The sequence below is a fragment of the Labeo rohita genome, chromosome 18, assembly GCF_022985175.1.
Source record: "Labeo rohita strain BAU-BD-2019 chromosome 18, IGBB_LRoh.1.0, whole genome shotgun sequence".
Lineage (NCBI taxonomy): Eukaryota > Metazoa > Chordata > Actinopteri > Cypriniformes > Cyprinidae > Labeo > Labeo rohita.
In genome coordinates this window covers 5,431,006-5,451,530 of record NC_066886.1, presented here as the reverse complement: position 1 = coordinate 5,451,530, position 20,525 = coordinate 5,431,006, and the positions used below count along the sequence as shown (strand labels likewise).

The 20,525-nt window shown below is 35.6% G+C and overlaps 1 protein-coding gene and 1 long non-coding RNA gene across 2 annotated transcripts; one reads left to right on the top strand and one right to left on the bottom strand.

Annotated features, from left to right (window-relative positions):
• The first annotated feature begins 797 nt into the window (after nucleotides 1-797).
• Nucleotides 798-11,358, top strand: LOC127181125 (uncharacterized). Its single transcript, XR_007829732.1, has 4 exons — nucleotides 798-1,106; nucleotides 5,517-5,651; nucleotides 7,150-7,232; nucleotides 11,254-11,358. It is a non-coding gene; the product is annotated as an uncharacterized LOC127181125 (long non-coding RNA).
• Nucleotides 7,483-15,188, bottom strand: arsa (arylsulfatase A). Its single transcript, XM_051135675.1, has 8 exons — nucleotides 14,795-15,188; nucleotides 13,445-13,685; nucleotides 13,074-13,292; nucleotides 11,469-11,638; nucleotides 11,267-11,391; nucleotides 11,061-11,188; nucleotides 7,997-8,099; nucleotides 7,483-7,917 (listed from the first exon to the last, which is right to left on the bottom strand). Exons 1-8 carry the CDS (start codon nucleotides 15,016-15,018, stop codon nucleotides 7,622-7,624), a joined length of 1,506 nt encoding a protein of 501 aa, XP_050991632.1. The 5' UTR covers nucleotides 15,019-15,188; the 3' UTR covers nucleotides 7,483-7,621.
• Between the last annotated feature and the right edge of the window lie 5,337 nt (nucleotides 15,189-20,525).

Sequence of the window (20,525 nt, the reverse complement as noted above, 5' to 3'; positions counted from 1 at the left end):
AACATGTAATATTTGGTTTTTTGAACTATGACAAGAAGCTGGAAAATGAGGCTTACATTATCAATCTCTTGATTATACTTGTTAAGTTTCATATTCATCGCTGTAAATTTAGCAATCAGAAACCTCTTTTTTCTGTGGTACTTAAAGAATTAGATATTTATAGAAGTACTATTAAGGAGAGTACAAACAAAAAAGCTATAAAAACTCTGTGTTTGTTTGATTCATTTAAGTTATTGTGATTTAGCAAGGCCTGTCATTTCTTTTTCTTTTTTTTTTTTTTTTTTTTTTTTTTTAATTTATTTAATTTATTTTTGTATGTATTTTATTTTCTTGTATTTATTTTTTTTTATTCATTTTATTTGTTGGTTCTTTATATTATTGTGTAGTTTATGTACTTATGTTCATAATACATGTAAGTACTTGTTATATTTTTTGTGTATACCCTTGGCACTTTTGTACATGTTGTTCAAGCATTAATAAAAAAAAAAAAAAAAAAAAAAAAAAAAAAAAACTTTTCTCCCAAGGGGTACAACTCCGACCGGAAACTAACAATGAAATGAATTGTTCTGTGTTTTATAACGTCTACACCTACCCCAACCATAAACGTAGCCCTTACTATAATAAAAAAAAAGTATTATTGTTGTACAGTGTGACAAAATAACGTTAGATTTATGTGCGCATGCCCAGTAGCAAGAGCTGTATTCTTTCTAGCCAACACCTAGCTACGAGGTCACGCGGTGACGTATCGATCTGCTATTGGTCACACGGTTTCACGTGATACGAATTGGCAGGTCAGAGTTCAGGAAGCTTTAATTGTGCAATGCAGCGAAACGCCAAACTTTTGCACGCGTTTGCTTTTCTGAATGGAAGTCAATGGGACGAAAAGTGGTATCGACTGGGAGAATCTCCTCTCCACCGCACGCTACACGATGATTATAGAGAAGAGAAGAAATACGCCCGAATCAACGCTGCAAACGAGCGATTAAGCGATGCGGCTACTACCATGAGTACACAAAGCCATGTGCGATGAGTGTCTACTAGAGGCCAGCAACTCACGGATTCGCGGATTTGATGGAAGAAGAAGAGTCAGCCGCTCCTGTCTTGTGGTGAGTGAGAAAATGTAACGTTAAACAACAACCGCAACAAAAGTAGTAACGTTAGTAGTGGTAACCTCAATTAAATTGCTGCATGACCAAATACCGACGTAACCTGAAGGCCTAAATTAGGTTTAAAACACCGTAAATAACGCTGTTTGACAATTTTCAAATAAAAAAAAAAAAAAAAAAGTATGATGCAAAATAAAAAAAAAAAAAAATTGAATAACACCGTTTATGGGATAATGAGCGCCGCTACTGGCGGCACTTTCTATCGTTTAAAATGCCGTAAATAACGCCGTTTGACAATTTTCAAATAAAGAAACTAGTTAAATGCAAAATAAAAAAAAAAAATTTAAGTTACGCTGTTTAGGGGATAATAGTGCCGCAACTGACGTCGCTTTCTGTCGTTTAAAATGCCGCAAATAACGCCGTTTGACAATTTTTAAATAAAAAAAAAAAAAAAAAAAAACAAAAAAAAAAAAAAAAAAAAAACATTTGAGTTACGCCGTTTAGGGGATAATGAGTGCTGCAACTGACTGCGCTCTCTGTCGTACAACACCGTTTAGGGCAGAACTGGGCAAGCTCTATCCTGGAGGGCCGGTGTCCCTGCAGAGTTTAACTCCAACCCTGATAAAACTCACCAGTTTGTAGCTTTCTAGTAAACCTGAAGACACTGATTAGCTTGTTCAGGTGAGTTTTATCAGGGTTGGAGTTAAACTCTGCAGGGACACCGGCCCTCCAGGATAGAGCTTGCCCAGTTCTGCCCTAAACGGTGTTGTACGACAGAGAGCGCTGTCAGTTGCGGCACTCATTATCCCCTAAACGGCGTAACTTAAATGAATTTTCCTCCAGGAATTTGAGGTCTGGTTTAGGGGATAATGAGTGCCGCAACTGATGTCGCTTTCTGTCATTTAAAATGCCGTAAATAACGCCGTTTGACAATTTTCAAATAAAAAAAGTAAAATGCAAAATAAAAAAAAAATAAATTAAGTTACGCCATTTAGGGGATAATGAGTGCCGCAACTGACGTCGCTTTCTGTCATTTAAAATGCCGTAAATAACGCAGTTTGACAATTTTTAAATAAAACTAGTAAAATAAAAAAAAAAAAAAAAAAAAAAAAATTAAGTTGCGCCCATTTAGGGGATAATGAGTGCTGCAACTGACTGCGCTCTGTCTTAAAATGCCGTAAATAACGCACAACAATTTTTAAATAAAAAATAAAAAAATTGAAAAAAATAAAAAAAAAAAAAAAATGAGGGCAGAAAATGGGCAAGCTCTATCCTGGAGGGCTGGTGTGTCCCAGCAGAGTTTAACTCCAACCCTGATAAAACTCACCAGTTTGTAGCTTTCTAGTAAACCTGAAGACACTGATTAGCTTGTTCAGGTGAGTTTTATCAGGGTTGGAGCTAAACTCTGCAGAGACACCGACCCTCCAGGATAGAGCTTGCCCAGTTCTGCCCTAAACGGTGTTGTACGACAGAGAGCGCTGTCAGTTGCAGCACTCATTATCCCCTTTAAAATGCCGTTAAATAACGCACAATTTTCAAATAAAAAAAATAAAATAAAAATTAAATTTTTTAGGGGATAATGAGTGCCGCAACTGACGTCGCTTTCTGTCATTTAAAATGCCGCAAATAACGCCGTTTGACCCAATTTTCAAAAAAAAAATAAGTAAAAAATGCAAAAATAAAAAAAAAATTAAAGTTACGCTGTTTAGGGGATAATGAGTGCCACAACTGACGTCGCTTTCTGTCATTTAAAATGCCGTAAATAACGCAGTTTGACAATTTTTAAAAAAAAAAAAAAAAAAAAAAAAAAAAAAAAATGCAAAAAAAAAAAAATATATTTAAGTTACGCCGTTTAGGGCAGGCCTGGGCAGACTCGGTCCTGGAGGGCCAGTGTCCCTGCAGAGTTTAGCTTCAACCCTGATTAAACACACCTGAACAAGCTAATCAGTGTCTTCAGGTTTACTAGAAAGGTTTACTAGAAAGTTACAAACAGGTGAGTTTTATCAGGGTTGGAGCTAAACTCTGCAGGGACACCGGCCCTCCAGGACCGAGTTTGCCCAGGTCTGGTTTAGGGGATAATGAGTGCAGCAACTGACGGCGCTTTCTGACGTTTGACAATAAATTGACATTAAATAATGCACCAATTTGAAATAAATTTTTTCAAATAATAAAAGTAAAATGCAAAAAAAAAAAAAAAAAAGTTAATTTACGCCATTTAGGGGGTAATGAGTGCCACAACTGACGTCGCTTTCTGTTGTCTAAAATGCCGTAAATAACGCCGTTTGACAATTTAAAAAAAAAAAAAAAAAAAAAAAAAAAAAAAAAAAAAAAAAAAAAATAAATTTAAAAAAATACGCCATTTAGGGCAGGCCTGGGCAGACTCGGTCCTGGAGGGCCGGTGTCCCTGCAGAGTTTAGCTTCAACCCTGATTAAACTCACCTGAACAAGCTAACAAGCTAATCAGTGTCTTCAGGTTTACTAGAAAGTTACAAACAGGTGAGTTTTATCAGGGTTGGAGCTAAACTCTGCAGGGACACCGGCCCTCCAGGACCGAGTTTGCCCAGGTCTGGTTTAGGGGATAATGAGTGCAGCAACTGACAGCGCTTTCTGACGTTTGACAATAAATTGACATTAAATAACGCCGTTTGACAATTTTCAAATAATAAAACTAGTAAAATGCAAAATAAAAAAAAAAAATAAAAAATAAAGTTAATTTACGCCGTTTAGGGATAATGAGCGCCACAACTAATGCCGTTTTCTGCCATTTAAAGCACCGTAAATAATGCCGTTTGACAATTTTCAAAACAGAAAACTAGTAATATGCAAAATGAATAAACTAATTTAAATTAAATTAAATACGCCATTTTGACAATTTTGAAATAAAAAAAAAAAAGTCATATGGAAAATAAACAAAAAAAAATTTTTTTTTTTTGGATTTGCATCTGTAGTCAATTTCTCATGGGATTGCTGTCTTGGATGGTGGTGGTGGATAACGTTGGGTGGTGAGTGCTGTCCCATCACACCATATCTATGGGAATGAGCCAAGGCATCAGGTGGTGTGACTGTCTCACTCGCCCAACGTTCACCTGAAGCACTCTTACCATAGCGAGACGCTGCTCTAAATTCTCGCACTGTCAGTGAGAGATCAGTAGTGAGGCATCGCTCGGTGGGTGACGGATGGTGTCAAAGACAGCTTCTCGTGAGATTGTTGACTACAAAAATAATTTTGTAGTTTAAGGGATAATGCCGCAACTGACGGCGTTTTCTGCAGTTTAAAACACCGTAAATAACACCGATTGACAATTTTCAAATAAAGAAACTAGTTAAATGCAAAATAAAAAAAAAAAAAAAAATTAAGTTACGCCATTTAGGGGATAATGAGTGCTGCAACTGGCGTCACTTTCTGTCATTTAAAATGCCGTAAATAACGCTGTTTGACAGTTTAAAAAAAAAAAAAAAAAAAAAAAAAAAAAAAAAAATGCAAAAAAAAAATAAATTTAAGTTACGCCGTTTAGGGCAGGCCTGGGCAGACTCGGTCCTGGAGGGCCGGTGTCCCTGCAGAGTTTAGCTTCAACCCTGATTAAACACACCTGAACAAGCTAATCAGTGTCTTCAGGTTTACTAGAAAGTTACAAACAGGTGAGTTTTATCAGGGTTGGAGCTAAACTCTGCAGGGACACCGGCCCTCCAGGACCGAGTTTGCCCAGGTCTGGTTTAGGGGATAATGAGTGCAGCAACTGACGGCGTTTTCTGCAGTTAAAAACACCGTAAATAATGCCGTTTGACAATTTTCAAGTGAAGAAACTAGTAAAATGCAAAATAAAAAAAAAATTTTAAATTATGCTGTTTAGGGGATAATGAGCGCTGCAACTGACGGTGCTTTCTGACGTTTAAAATGCTGTAAATAATGCCGTTTGTCAATTTTAAAATAAAAAAAATCTAGTCATATGGAAAATAAACAAAAAAAAATGGATTTTTGCATCTGTAGTCAATTTTTCATGGGATTGCTGTCTTGGATGGTGGTGGTGGATAACGTTGGGTGGTGAGTGCTGTCCCATCACACCATATCTATGGGAATGAGCCAAGGCATCAGGTGGTGTGACTGTCTCACTCGCCCAACGTTCACCTGAAGCACTCTTACCATAGCGAGACGCTGCTCTAAATTCTCGCACTGTCAGTGAGAGATCAGTAGTGAGGCATCGCTCGGTGGGTGACGGATGGTGTCAAAGACAGCTTCTCGTGAGATTGTTGACTACAAAAATAGCCCTGGCTTACGCCTCAGAGGGCTTGCAATGCCCTATAAGTGTAAGGGCCCACTCCACAAACATGCAACTTTTCACTTTACAAGATGTTAAATGATAGAGTGGAGTCGTGTAAATTACTTACGGATTATTTTGATGTTTTTATTAGCTGTTTGAACTCTCAATCTGGCGGCACCCATTCACTGCAGAGGATCCATTGGAGGGCAAGTGATATAATGCTAAATTTCTACAAATCTGTTGTGTTGAAGAGACAAGCTCATCTACAATCTGGACAGCTTGCAAGGTGAGTAAATTTTCAGTTTTTTTTTTTTTTTTTTTATCAATCGGCTATAATCACATTCAAATACACAGGCCAGATTTGGAACGCCTGTCATTCATGAAGTCCTACACGTTGGCCGGATGTTCATTGAATGGCTAATTCAATTATGCTGTCAGCTTCCAAGAAGGATGTAGAGAATCTTGGCCCACTTTTACACATTTTACCACCCATTCCACAGAATACTGTAGATTTTATGTTGGCATGCTTTATATATGATGCAAGATCACTAACTAATTTTGCAAATAGTTGCATACATTTGCATCAGAAAAATCTGTAGTGGAAAGGGATTGTGGGCTCCAAAAGCTTCAAAATACTTCAAAAATTCCCTGGAAATAGTGCTTTTAGACACATTTAGACTTATGAGATATACACAACCAATCAAAAGAGTTTTTTTGAACAGTAAGATTTTTAATGTTTTTAAAGAAGTCTCTTCTGCTTACAAAGCCTGCATTTATTTTATCCAAATTACAGCAAAACAGTTACATTTTGAAATATTTTTAATATTTGAAATAACTGTTTTCGATTTGTATATTTTAAAAATCTGATTATTCCTTTGATCAAAGCTAAATTTTCAGCATTACTCCAGTCTTCAGTGTCACATGATCCTTTAGAAATCATTCTAATATGCTGATTTGCTGTTCAAGAAACATTTATTATTATTATTAATATTTAAAACAGTTGAGTACAGTTTTTTTTTTTTTTTTTTTTTTTTTTTTTTTTTTTTTCCCAGGATTCTTTGATGAATAGAAAGATCCAACAATCAGCATTTATCTGAAATAAAAAGCTTTTATAACCTTATACACTATACCATTCAAAAGCTTGGAGTCAGTATTTTTTTTTTTTTAGGAGAAGAAATAATGGGAATTAATTATTTTCTTTAGCAAGGATGCTTTAAATTAATCAAAAGTGATGATAAAGACATTTGTAATGTTACAAAAGATTTCTATTTCAGATAAATGCTGTTCTTCTGAACTTTCTATTCAAAGCAACCTGAAAAAAATTATACTCAGCTGTTTTTAACATAATAATAATGATAATAATAATAATAATAAATGTTTTTTTGAGCAGCAAATCAGAATATTACAATGCTTTCTGAAGGATCATGTGACTGGAGTAATGATGCTAAAAATGTAGCTTTGAAATCACAAGAATGAATTACATTTTAAAATATATTCAAATAGAAAACAGTTATTTTAAATAGTAAAAATATTTCAGAATTTTACTTTTTGCTGTACTTTGGATCAAATAAATGCAGGCTTGGTGAACAGAAGACACTTCTGTAAAAAAAAAAAAAAAAAAATTTCAAAATCTTACGGTTCAAAAACTTATGACTAGTAGTGTACAGTTTTATATATATTGCGATTTTTATTTTATTAGGATTCTGCTTGTTTTTTTTTCTCCTAATTAGCTTTTTTTTATATTGATATCTAATGGCTAAATGCTGCTTTAACATGTTTTGTAGAGTGCGGAAGAATATGGCCTGATATGGATCACCTCAGATTTAATATCTGTGGCGATTGTCATCGGCATCTTCATTTTTCAGAAGTAAGTGCATCTCTTTTATGTCCTTCAAGTTGTTTCTTAATGTTGTTTCTTAATGCTTTTTAATACTGGAAGCTATTTTGCTGTGTCAGTAGTGGCTTTAATCTTCAATATGACTATTTCTGTGCTCGCACACATTTGCACACTGCTTCAGTCCTTGGCGTTAATGTTAGGTTGTTTTGTAGTTAGCACGCTTGTCTGCTGGGCGGCCGGGCGCTTTTCAACTGATGGCTCTGCTCTTTTCTTCTTGGCATCATCACATTTTGCTTTGAGAATGAAATCAATGGAAGATTGTTAACACAATCAGTCTTTCATTGGGCTTGTGAATTGTAATTTCATGTTGTTGTGATGCTGCTGGGAATTGGCAGTGTGCTGGCCTGCCGCTGCTTCCATTAAAGTGCAGAAGTGCATTGGCAGCATTTGGGTTTAGGGGTGCAATTAGGAATGCAGCAGGGCTCGAGTGCAGAGTCCTTCCCTTTGGCGATCTCACTCTCTCCAAACACCATAGAAGCCTCAAACTTCTCCTTGACGGCCTGGATTTGATTGCGCACAGAGTCCCAGTCGGCGCCTTTAAGGTTATAGTTTTCTGCAGGGTCTGCATCCAAGTTATATAGTAAAGGAGGATCATGACGCAGGAGGGCAAGTAATGAGCAGTTGCTGTCTGGCGTGCCAAGACTGTGCAACGCACCTGGGTTATGCGGAAAAAGACAGAATATATAAGAATAAATAGGAAAGTATACATATAGTCTAAGAAATGGTGAACTTACCCTGTGTATAGTAATGTGCTTTAAAATTTTTCCATCTCACTGCAAACACGCTATTCTTCTCATTTGGTTCAGTTGGGTAGTAAAAGAAGGTCTGTCTTTCGCTCTGAAACATCAATAACAAGGTTGGTTGGACGAAACAGCAGTGTGGCTCATTTTGGAGGAGTACATACAATTTCAGGTTTATTTGTCACTTACAGAGGTAGTGAAAAAAAAAAAAAAAAAAAAAAAAAAACTAGACAGAATAGTGCAACAGTAGAAAAGGGTCTCAAAGAGCATTTTTAAAGCACAGCATCAGGTTAAAATACCAAGTAATGAAGTAAAATAAATGATGATATTTGGTAAAAATCTGTAATAGCACAATACGCTGTTAAAAAATTAGATTCTGTGTTGCTGTGATGATCAAAGATGCATGTCTAATGAATATATATGTAGGCACACTTACAGAAAGACTTAAAAAAAAAAAAAAATAAAGTATATATATATATATATAAACTTGTTTCCACAAAAATATTAAGCAGCACAAAATGTTTTTTAGTCGTTCTTAATATTTTGATATTTCACTTTATTACTGTTTTTCCTGTATTGCTGTCAAAATAAATGCAATAAATGAACATTGCAGAATTGTTTTACAAATCTTACCAACTGAAAACCATAATGCAAGTATATATTTATGCATATGGGGTTAAAGACGAAAAAAGGTTTAAGCATTAAAACAATAACTGTAATAGTGCTTTAAATTGTTGTTGTTTCCCCCCCCCAAAAAAAGTTTTCTGTTTAATTTAATTGCATTTTTGCTTTTGTTTTTCTGAGCAAAAAATAAATATCATAAATTTTTCTCTTATTTACAGAAGACACCCACTAAAATGCCATTCAGTGTAACAATCTTGTCAGGCAGATTTACAACAAAAATCAATGTATGACATTAAAAGACGAATTACTTTCACCCCAAATACTAAATAGTTGTAATTCTACATTCTACATTTTTAATTTGACACTATCCTAGGTTTTGCCCATTTGTAAGTAAGAATTTTTTACTCATTTGAAACAATAAAATTTAATATGCTCCCTTATTCTTTTAGATATTTTTTTTAATATGTAAGTCAGAAAAAGCATATTGTTTGAATTTTTACATAAATATTGTTACACTGAATGACAACCTAACATTATTTCAACCAAATTTTGACATTTTATTCTCCAAAAACTTATTTGAAACCTTAAAAGTAGACACTTTACTTACATTTAATGTGCTTTCTTTTTTTTCCACTTTAATTTTTATTGCATTTTTAGTACGTCACAACTGTTTACAATCAAATGCAATTTTCCAAGTAGCAGAAAAGGCTAACTCGAGTCAGATATGACATACCATTTCAATAACAAGCAAATAACTAAAAAAAAAATAAATAAATAAAAATAAATAAATAAAATAAACAAAAAACAGAGCCTGTGGTGAGAATACTGTAGAAGTAGTATAAACATGGTGCATACAAAAAAAAAGACAATTGGGTATAAAAGAGTAGGCACAGTTGACATTTATGCCTAAAACTTTGGCTAGTACAGTCTGAGAGCCAGTGCCCTTATGGTTTGCCGAAGTAAAGATTCCATTTTTGCCATCTTTTGGCATACAAGTCCACCTTCAAACGTATCACACCTGTCATATGTTCCAACGTCCTTATTTCCTGAATTACATCAAGCCATTGTTGCTGTTTAGGTGTATCAGGCTTATACCAGTTTCTGGTTATGGTTTTCCTTGCTGCTGTAAGGAGAGTTTTTACCAGGTATCGGTCCTCCTGAAGTGTAACCAGTGAAATATGACCCAAGTACAAGACAATGCATGAAAATGGGATCTCATATCCAAGCACCTTTGTTAAGGTTAAATGTACATTTTTCCAAAATGGTTTCAGTTTTTCACATCTCCAAAAAATGTGTGTATGGTGTGCTCCTAAGTAGCCACATTGTCTCCAGCATTGTTGGGGTGTAGAAGAAGCTTTACTGCTGATTTTAGGTGTAATAAAGAATCGTACTAAATTCTTCCAATTGAATACCCTCAATTGTTGCGAGCTTGTGGAGGAATGTTGGATTTCACACATATCAAACCATACATCTGGTAGAATTTCTACATTTAATTCTTTTTCTCACCTTGATTTAAGGTATAATGTTGAGTTGGCCTTACTTTCCATAATACTTATGTAAAACATGGAGATTATTTTTACACATTTACTATTTGATTTGTATGCATTCATCATAATCTTCACAACTGGATTAATTTCGTGTGAAGTTTCCATTTTTATTTCTCTGTTAAAGTAATCTCTGAATTGTATATACCTAAATAAGTCCCGATTAGTAAGAGAAAATTTTTCTTTGAGTGTTTGGAAAGTAAGTAATTCCTCGTTTTCCACTACTGTACATATTGCTCTAATGCCTTTTGTTGCCCATTGCTTAAATGTGGCATCATTTTCACCTGGTTTAAATTGAGTATCAAAGACTATCCATCGAAGTACTTTTTGGTCTTTGCTTAATTTAAATTGTCTAGCAAATTCAAACCAAAACTCCACTGCTCCAGAGGTTATTGAATCCAATTGACTTTTGACTACTGAGGGAATTTCTTTTTCTCCAAGAACTGACTGGATCTGATAACCCACCATATATGTCTCAATTTCCTTCCATCTAGCAAAATAATTGTTGTTACACCAAAGAAAAAGGGGACGGAACTGAGCTGCATAAAAGTAATTTTTGAGATTCGGCAAGGCCAATCCTCCTTTGTGCTTGGCTAACTGGAGTGTTGTGTATCTTATTCTGGGCTTCTTTCCATCCCAAATAAACCTGGAAATAAGTTTATCCCAGATTGTAAACTGGTGTCTAGGTATCTCTATTGGCAAAGCTTGAAATAGGTATAGCAGTTTGTTTTGATGACGTTGATCTTACTGACAAAATCTAACGGATAGGTAGACCCATTTAATGTGCTTTCTATGGACATAAAATCACTTTTGTAAATTTCTTGTGATGTGGACATCTTAACGTCCCATATATGTAAATATATTTCAGTTTTGATGATTTTGTCTCTCACCAGTCCGCGATTCAACAGGATGTTTGTCATGTCGACCCCATCCAGTTGCACATCAGGTAACGCAGCTCCAGCCAGTTTGGCAAAGGTTGGCAGAATGTCCAAAGAGCTGGCCAGAGCATGGGTGAGACCTTTGAATGATGGGAAAACATAAATTAACTGTCTTACATTTCATAGAAACGTATATTTCTTGTAGCTGGGCCATTTACCGGGTTGGATAGATCCAGGCCAGTATGCGATGGCCGGCTCTCTCATTCCTCCTTCGTAAGTCGTGCCTTTGCCACATCTCATCAGTCCTGCGCTTCCTCCACGAGACTGCCGCATGAGCTCTGGCCTGGGAATGCACGCAAATATAAATGTTGAGGAAAACTGAAACCCACATCAAAGTGTGCACTAAGGAGAAAAACTCACCCGTTGTCACCAGTGAAGAAGATGAGGGTATTGTTGAGCACACCTGTCTGCTCCAGAGTTTGCACTATCTTCCCTACAGTGCCATCAAACTCCATCAGAGCGTCACCGTACGGCCCACGAGGAGACTTCCCTGCATAGTCTACACCTGCATACTGAGGGTAGTGCGTGTGCTAGAAAGACAGAGACCAGGCAAAAAGTCATTAAGTACAGTACATACTCGTACATACTAGTGTGTTTTTAAGAGATCATAACATTTTCTGGAAGTAAAAATTTTTTGTGCTAAGTCTACTACAAATATGTGCTTATTTAAAATATCCTCCAGTTGTACTTTTGGTATATTTAACTGGTATACTTAAAGTCTGCTGAATTAGCTAAACTAAATTTTGTGTTAATGCACTTTAATTGTCAAGAAAAAGTGCTGAAGTCCTTCTAAAGATATGCTGACGTGGAACTATTGCAAGTATACTTCAGCTACACTTTAAATATCTTGCATTTAAAAACTGATTTTATAGAGATCATACAATCCTTATTAATAGTCATACTAAAACACATTTTAGGCATAATATTAAGATATTTGCATTGTGCAATAAAGTGATAATCCAATGAGGTTATATTATGATATATATTATAATTATTATAATATATGTGATATGTCAAAAAATGTTAAATGTATAATTGAATGTATTTTAATGTATAATAAATGTATTTTAAATAAATGATGGCATGGGTTTTTTATACTAGGAGAATGACGCTAATCACTATAGAAACCTTTAGAAAATCAGTGTGATTTCCACTTTTGATTTTGATTTTAAAATGGAAAAAAAACTTAAAGTTAAATTCATCTTTATTATTTATCTTAATATTTAAATATTAATTAATTTAATAAATAATTTATTTATTAATCTTAATTATTTGGTTCATTATTATTTAATAATAATTTAGTTTAGTTTAAGTCATGTTAATTCTCAGTGAAGAACTATATCCTCTTTGGTACAATCCTCATCCAATCAGAAAAGTCACTGTTACCATGGAAATGGGAACTGTGCCAAAAGAGGTAATCAGACACTCCCATGAAGCATTGCGAATGACATAAATAAGTAATCCTCCCTATACTCCTAAACAACTTATCTATTTATGTGTTCTGTATATCTGTTTGTGACCCAGGACCACAAAACCAGTCATAAGTAGCACAGGTGTATTTGTAGCAATAGCCAAAAATACACTGTATGGGTCAAAATTATAATTTTTTCTTGTATGCCAAAAATCATTAGGATATTAAGTAAGGAACTTCATTGGGACAACTTTATTTAGATTTTTTGGGATGCCTTCATTAAATAATTTAAAAATTAATGAAATTCTTTATTTAAATTGTTGTCTCTCTTGACTCATTATTTAAGGCTTTTTTTACTTAAAGTTAGAATTAAATTTATTACAAATAACCATATATTTTACTTATTTTTAAAACAATAAGAAGCATTATACTGTATAAATTATGTAGTATGAAATACTGAAATAATACTCCTTTTCATACTTCTTTAGAAACATGCAAGCAACTGCATAAAACATTACAAAAATGATTTGATTAAGATCGCTGTTTTGACTCACATGTGAAGGATGGTACAGGAAGAACGGGCGGTTGTTTTGGACAGCAACACTGATGAACTGAGAGGCAAATTCATTGTAGGTTTTCTCAAGCTGCAGGAAGTCTGCAGGCTGCTGCTTGATGTCCTCATTTAACATGAGAGGTACGCTTACAACGCCCTGATCACAGTATCCATGGCACTTCACATCCGGAGGGAAACATGTGAGATTCTGACAGGGACCCTTTTTGATAGAGAAACATACAGCAATGAGAGACAGCAACAAAATCAGAAATTAGATGACACGTGCATTATATAACATATTATCATACTGGTATGCAATTTCCTTGCTGATTTCCAGATAACAATCAAAATACCACAAGAAAACGTAATGACCTGGTCGTGTGAGTACGGGATACCGAGATAATTGTCAAAGCCATGTCGAGTGGGGAGGTAAGTGCCATTCAGACCAACACCCAGGTGCCATTTTCCCACTATGGCTGTGGTGTAACCCTTAGATTTCAGCACTTCTGCAATAGTGGTCTCATTAAGTGGGAGACCCCCTTTTGAGCCTGGATACAGCACACCCGGATAGATGCCGGAACGAGTCTGATAGCGACCTGTCAGCAGCGCTGCCCTGAAACAAAAAACAGTATTCTGCATATTAGTGTGATAAAAGGTAAAGGATATATTCCAACCTGGTAGATAATTGCTTCATTCATTTTAAGGGAAGTGATAGGTCAAGTTGAGCACATTGTGTTTATCAATGTCGGTATGTACAGCATTTCTTGCTTACAGAAAATCAACATACTATTCATAATAAACACATTGAATACTGCAGAAATAGTTGACCTATTAGTAGTATGTTTATGATATTTTTGACCCAAGGTCGATGAACATTTACCCTGTGTTCTTCCATACTAAACTATCAATTATGGACTAGTCAGTGGTTATATATATCTAATCAGTTTGACAATAAATCAAGGGACAATGTTTTTCTGATAGCAAAAAAACAAACAAACAAAAAAGGTAATAATAGCTTAAATAGTAGTAGGCTTGCTAGTAGTATGTTTAAAATAATAATTATTAGAATTTATCCAGAAATTATTTTCGAGTCTAATAAATATTACCCTGTATTCTGGCGCCATCTTCTGTGGTGGACATTAAATGATCAATTATTATGTAAAGTGGGTGATTATATAAGAGATATCTAATCAATTTGACAGTAAAGCAAGAACAGTGCTTTTCTGATTTTAAAAATGAATTAATTAATAAATAAACAAATAAACAGTAGTAGTAGACCTGCTAGTAGTATATTTAAAATAATTAATAATAGAATAAAATAACAAAAAATAAATAATAATAATTGTATAATCATTGCAGAAATAGTAGGCCCACAGTTTATGATATGTAAGACATTAACAAATCTAATCAGTTAGTGAAAACATTAAATTATATAAAAACTAATCAATGGGACAATAAATCAAGAAACAACAACTTCAGACCAGTCTAAAATAACTACATATAAATTAAAAATAATCACTTTAAAATAATTTTATAATATTATTATTTTTAAATAATATGTACAATTTCTAACGTTATTATATCAAATACTTGGAGGCTGTAAGGTGATTTAAAGATTCTCAAAAGCAGGTGTACAAATGAATGCATGAATATAAATTAAAGGATATTGATAGACTGGGTAACAGGTGGATTTAGTAGGCTAAATGATGGTTTTGGTTTTACCTGGAGGGGCTGCACACGGGACTCGTGACGTAGAAGTCGGTAAAACGGAGCCCGTTCGCTGCTAGTCTGTCTAGATTCGGGGTGAGAGAGCTCGGGTGTCCGAAACAGCCCAGATCACCGTAACCCAAATCATCGGCGAACAGCAACACAAAGTTGGGCGGCACCGCCCGAACACACTGGGCTGTGATCAGTGCAAATAACGCGACTATATACATGACATCCATTATCTCATTCACAGCTTAAAAATCTTCAAAATTTATATAAAACGTTGCTAAAGTAGCATGACAGTTCCTGCTCGCTGTTACGAACGCTTTGTTAGGAGCTCCAGGTCCTTTGCTCGCAGTTTATTGCTGTCATTAACATCGCCGGAGTCTTTCATGTTTTTTCCGTGTGGATCATGTGATCACCGTCACGCGGTCAGGGGGCTGATGGGAAATGTAGTTTATTATCGAGAAACGGCGTGTGTGCATCACGAAGTTCGGTTTTAATGGATGTTTTGTGTGTATTATGATTGTTTCTTTGTGTTTTTTTGACGGAATATACATTCCTCAGTGGTTATTTGAGCAACAACATCGAAAACATTATTCGAAACTTATCAATTTATGTTTCACTGAAGCATCATGAGGGTGAGTACATATTAATATTATTTTCATATTTGTGCAAGATACGCCTCAGTTTAATGCCTTTAATGGGGCAAGAAATTTTATCATTAAAAAAACAGTGACAAAAATGTAATAAAGCTAAGCAATTTCATGCAAATATAAACCTTACCATTGAAAAATCAAGCTTTTATGAAAGGGAATAACCTAAATGGTATGTATGTATCTATTATTTCTCTGTATTAAAGAAATTAAGTAGTTTTAGCATTGTTAAAATGCCTTAATTTTGCATTCTTTACTATACAGATTGTCATTATGATTATATTATCAATACTAGGCTATATCAACAATTTTAGTGAACAAAAACAAAAAAACAAACAAAACAAAAAAAAAAAATTAAATAAATAAACACAAACAATTTATCTGTCTATCTATCTGTCAAAGGTTTTTGAACAGTAAGATTATTAATGTTTTTAAAAGAAGTCACTTCTGCTCACCAAGCCTGCATTTATTTGATCCAAAGTACATCAAAAACAGTAAAATAATGAAATATTTTTACTATTTAAAATAACTGATTTCTATTTGCATATATTTTGAAATGTAATTTATTCCTGTGATTTCAAAGCTGAATTTTTAGCATCATTACTCCAGTCATGATCCTTCAGAAATCATTCTAATATTCTGATTTGCTGCTCACAAAACATGTATTATTATTATTATTATTATTATTATTATTATTATTATTATTATTATGTTGAAAACAGCTGAGTGGAATTTTTCAGGTTTCTTTGATGAATAGAAAGTTCAGAAGAACAGCATTTATCTGAAATAGAAATCTTGTATAAATTGTAAAAAAAAACAAAAAAACATTATAAATGTCTTTATCATCTCTTTTGATCAATTTAAAGTATCTTGCTAAATAAAAGTATTAATTTCTATAATTTCTTTCTAAAATAAAAAAAATATATACTGACTCCAGGCTTTTGAATAGTATACTGATCTTTGGATCTTTCTATTAAACAAAGAATCCTGAAAAAATGTACTCAACTGTTTTAAATATTGATAACAATAAATTTTCTTAAGCAGCAAATCAGCATATTAGAATGATTTCTGAAGTATCGTAAGACACTGAAGACTGGATTAATGATGCTGAAAATGTAGCTTTGATCACAGGAATAAATTACATTTTAAAATATATGCAAATAGAAATAAAGTTTATTAAATTAAATATTATGTATGACCAACCAATGGCAGGTAATCTGTCATAATCATAAACTTCATCTTCAACATGGTGTTTGGCTAATTTCACATTTCTGTGGATATTTTAAAAGCATCTAATTGTCAAAAAGTGCAGTTTAGCTGTGTACAGAGGACTCTCAAACTGTATTTGAGAGCAAAACACTGTTCTGCAAAGGTCCAATTTCACTCGAAATGTCCATCTGCTTGCAGTTCCGTCGTCTACCACTGTGGGTCACTGTTTCATAAGCGCTGGAGCTCACTGTAGTCTCCCAGCACACTGGAGCTGCAGCGATTGATGGCTTCGACCATTAATATCTCATTAGAGGCAGTGAGAGTAGGGGTGCAGTGTCCGGCCACTGTCCTTTACATCACCCTGTGCTTGCTTTGCTTGTGATACAACGTGACAATCAGTCAATTAAATGAATGGGGGATAAAATAGATTGCTCCACTAGCTGGAGGAGGTGAACGTCAGTGCTGATTTTCAGGGAGAGAAGGAAATCTAACACGCTCTGCATTTGAATTGCACTGCCTTCACCATTCACACGCGCACAAGTGAGAGATGGGGTGGTGAGACGGCCTTACCTGAAGAAGATTTCAGTGCAGGAGGAAGAAATATTACAAAATCAATACGCTTGAATTAGGAAATGCCAAAAATGTGCAGACTTGTGGAATTAATTAACATAATGGTCTCTGTTCAAAGCATTTCATGCATAGTAAGATTTATTATGCATGAACCCTCACTCTTTGGAGAACACTAGATCAGTGGTTCTCAACCATGGGGCCGGGGTCCACTACGGGCCCTCAGCAAATTTCCAAGGGGGCTGCGGGATGATATGAAAGTATTGAAGTTAATGAATTATTATTAATATATTAATCAAATTAAAATTAACCTCTAATCTGAAATTAAAATGCTATCCACACATAAAATCGTTTTTATTTATCTTAATACCTATTGATTTTATTGAAGAACATTGAAGACGTTTTTAACTGGGATAGATAGATAGATAGATGATAGATAGAAATTAAATTTATTTCTGTGATGCAAACTTGAATTTTTAGCATCATTAATCCAGTCCTCAGTGTCACATGATCCTTAAGAAATCATTTTAATATGCTGATTTGCTGCTCAAGAAACATTTCTGATTAGCAAAGTGTGCTTAATGTTTTTCTGAAAACTATGCTACATTTTTTTTCTCATTCTTTGAATAATATAAAGCTCAGAAGGACAGCATTTATTTGAAATAAGCAACATAACTGCAAGCAGCGATTAGCAAGGTTCAAACACTTTAGGGCATTTAAGCGCAAAAATATATATTATAATACAATATTTAGCAAGCTTGTAACCACCTAAATCAATGACTTAAAACATTTTTGTCAAATCCAGGTAATTTACCATAGAATTATTATGCTGTGTCCGATCTCCTTAAAACTATACATGCTTGTTTAGAATCACCTGTCGCATGTCCTCAGCAGGTTTTGAGTTTTCCTTTAGGCTTTATAGGATTTTGGGTAAATTTGGACAGGCCCCTTTTCTAAATGACCCGGTTATAGCTTCCCAAATGGTAAATTTCAACATTTTTAACCTAGGGTGAATTGTACTGCAGTGTTTTTTTTCCAGATTGAGCGAAAAATCTAGGAATAGTTCACAAAAGTGTTTTTTTTTTTTTTTTTTTTTTAAATCTTCTCATTTAGTTAGCAAACGATTAAACTGACAGCAGTGGTTTTAGAGGCAAAGTTGTTCGGAATGAGGAGTTCTATCATCTGATACAAATATCATGTGTATGTGTGAAAAACTGTGCAACGTTTTATGCCCGTTTATGGGCTTGAAAGATGCGATACTGCCTCCCAGTGGCCGATTGCTTTCAAATTTTTTACAGACCTTTAGTGCACGAGTCAAACAGTCCCAACGAGGTTTGTTCCGATTGGCCTCCGTTAACCTTGTTTAATAGGTGCTCAAACTTCATCAGCTAATGGCGGCCATGTTTTTTTTTGAGATATGCAAATGGCCTTATAGACACTTGTGTCACTTTAGACCAAGACCATGCTCAGCGATTTCCACATTGATTGGACAAATAGTTGCGCAGGTATAGCCATTTTTATGGTTTTTCCCTTTTATGGCGCCACCAAGTGGCCACGCTTTTTTTCATGTGACCTCAGATTGAGCTCTTACATGCGCGTTATGAGTTTGGTGAAGATACCTCATTCCGTTCAAAAAGTTATAGCTGTTTTAGTAAAGGCAGGCCTGCCCCTTCGAACGTTGTGGTGTCCCTTTGCGAGGAAGGTCGAAAGTTTACGTTTTTCAATAATTATTGATCTTCTCTCCAGAGAACCTTCACAGATTGGTTTGGTTCAGGTGAAAACCCTAGGACTGGTTCAAGGATTCCAATGACATAAGACACTTGAGCCTGCAATGGGGGCAGTCATGGCCTAATGGTTAGAGAGTTGGGCTTGTAACCCAAAGGTCGCTGATTCGATTCCCACACCAGCAGGAATTGAAGGTGGGGATTGTGAATGTGCAGTGCTCTTTCCACCTTCAATACCATGACTGAAGTGCCCATGAGCACCCCAATTGCTCCCCGGGCGTTGGAGCAATGGCTGCCCACTGCTCCGGGTGTGTGTGTGTGTGTGCGTGTGCGTGTGTGTGTTCACTTCTCACTGCTGTGTGTGTGCACTCGTGATGGGTTAAATGCAGAGGACCAGTCTTGAGTATGGGTCACCATACTTGACAATACGTTGTCACTTCACTTCACACGTTTGGGATTTATGAGTGATTTTCGTAATTTTTGATCACTGTAGCACCCCCGTCAGGTGAGCCTTGGTGATGTTGTCCGCGGTGTGAGTACCATCCCTCCAAGTTTCAAGTCTCTACGACTTACGGTTTGGTCTGCGTGACAGTTTTAAGTGGAGATTCCCGATCCTTGGCCATTCTAACAATTACAGTAAGGTTTCAGCGCTACATGAGTTCTGCACAGTCTAGCACTTCTCACATTTTTAGTAAATGTAGAATCTACTTCCATATGCTTGTGTGTGTGGTGTGATTTGCAATTATGCATTAAATGTGAGGGGTGTGTTATGTGACCCTGCACTCATGCTCATTTCTGCTGTAGTGCACAGGGATCTGCACATTGATAAATTGTTTTGATTTACCATTCACTTTCACATGCCCGTCCAGAGATGACCTACATTCAGTTTGGCAGGAGTGTGTGTGGTATTAGAGTAATGAAGGCAGGTGGAGAGAGAATGAGATAGCGAATGAGAGGGAAGGGAATGACAATCCGTGAGATGCTTTAAAATCTCTCCCTTTTGCCCTTTGTTGAAATATTCTCTCTCTCACTCGACAGTTTGCTTCCGTCCCAAGCTGTTTTTTTGTTTTTTGTTTATTTATCATGTCTCAAAAAGACAATTATCTTTGCCCCAGTGACCGGCGGCCATGTTAGATGACTTTAACTGAATCTGGCTGCGTTCCTGCTGGCGGAGGCGGTAGAAGAGCAGGCCCTTACATCACGCCCGCATCGCCAGCGATACATTTGGCACGCCGCATTGATTCTTGTGGCGTTAAATCCTGGCCGCGGTGCAGAGTCAGCTTGGACACCTGAGGGAAAGGATGCTATCTCATCATCTCGCCATATTACGTAGCCAAACTTCAGCCACTTGACTTCTTTCCTTCCAGGTCGTCGTTTGATCTCGGATTCCGTGTTAACGAGTTCGTTAAGCAATTGCGTGTAGAGTAAACCTGACCTTTTACATTTGCTTTAAGCAGTAAAATATGCCATTGCAAAGAAAGTCTTCACGTTTCACCAATGCAGGAAGTGAAGATTTTGTAAAGATCAAAGATCAGCTGATGGTAATTTTCCGTAATGAGTCCGTGTCTGGTACTTCAGGAGCCATTTGCA

Excerpts from the sequence above, each read along its gene's own strand:
- arsa (XM_051135675.1), bottom strand. The coding sequence starts at position 15,018 with ATGGATGTCATGTATATAGTCGCGTTATTTGCACTGATCACAGCCCAG. Across the intron at positions 13,686-14,794 it reads CCCGTGTGCAGCCCCTCCAG|GGCAGCGCTGCTGACAGGTC; the intron begins GTAAAACCAAAA and ends TTTTTGTTTCAG. Across the intron at positions 13,293-13,444 it reads TCCCGTACTCACACGACCAG|GGTCCCTGTCAGAATCTCAC; the intron begins GTCATTACGTTT and ends TCTATCAAAAAG.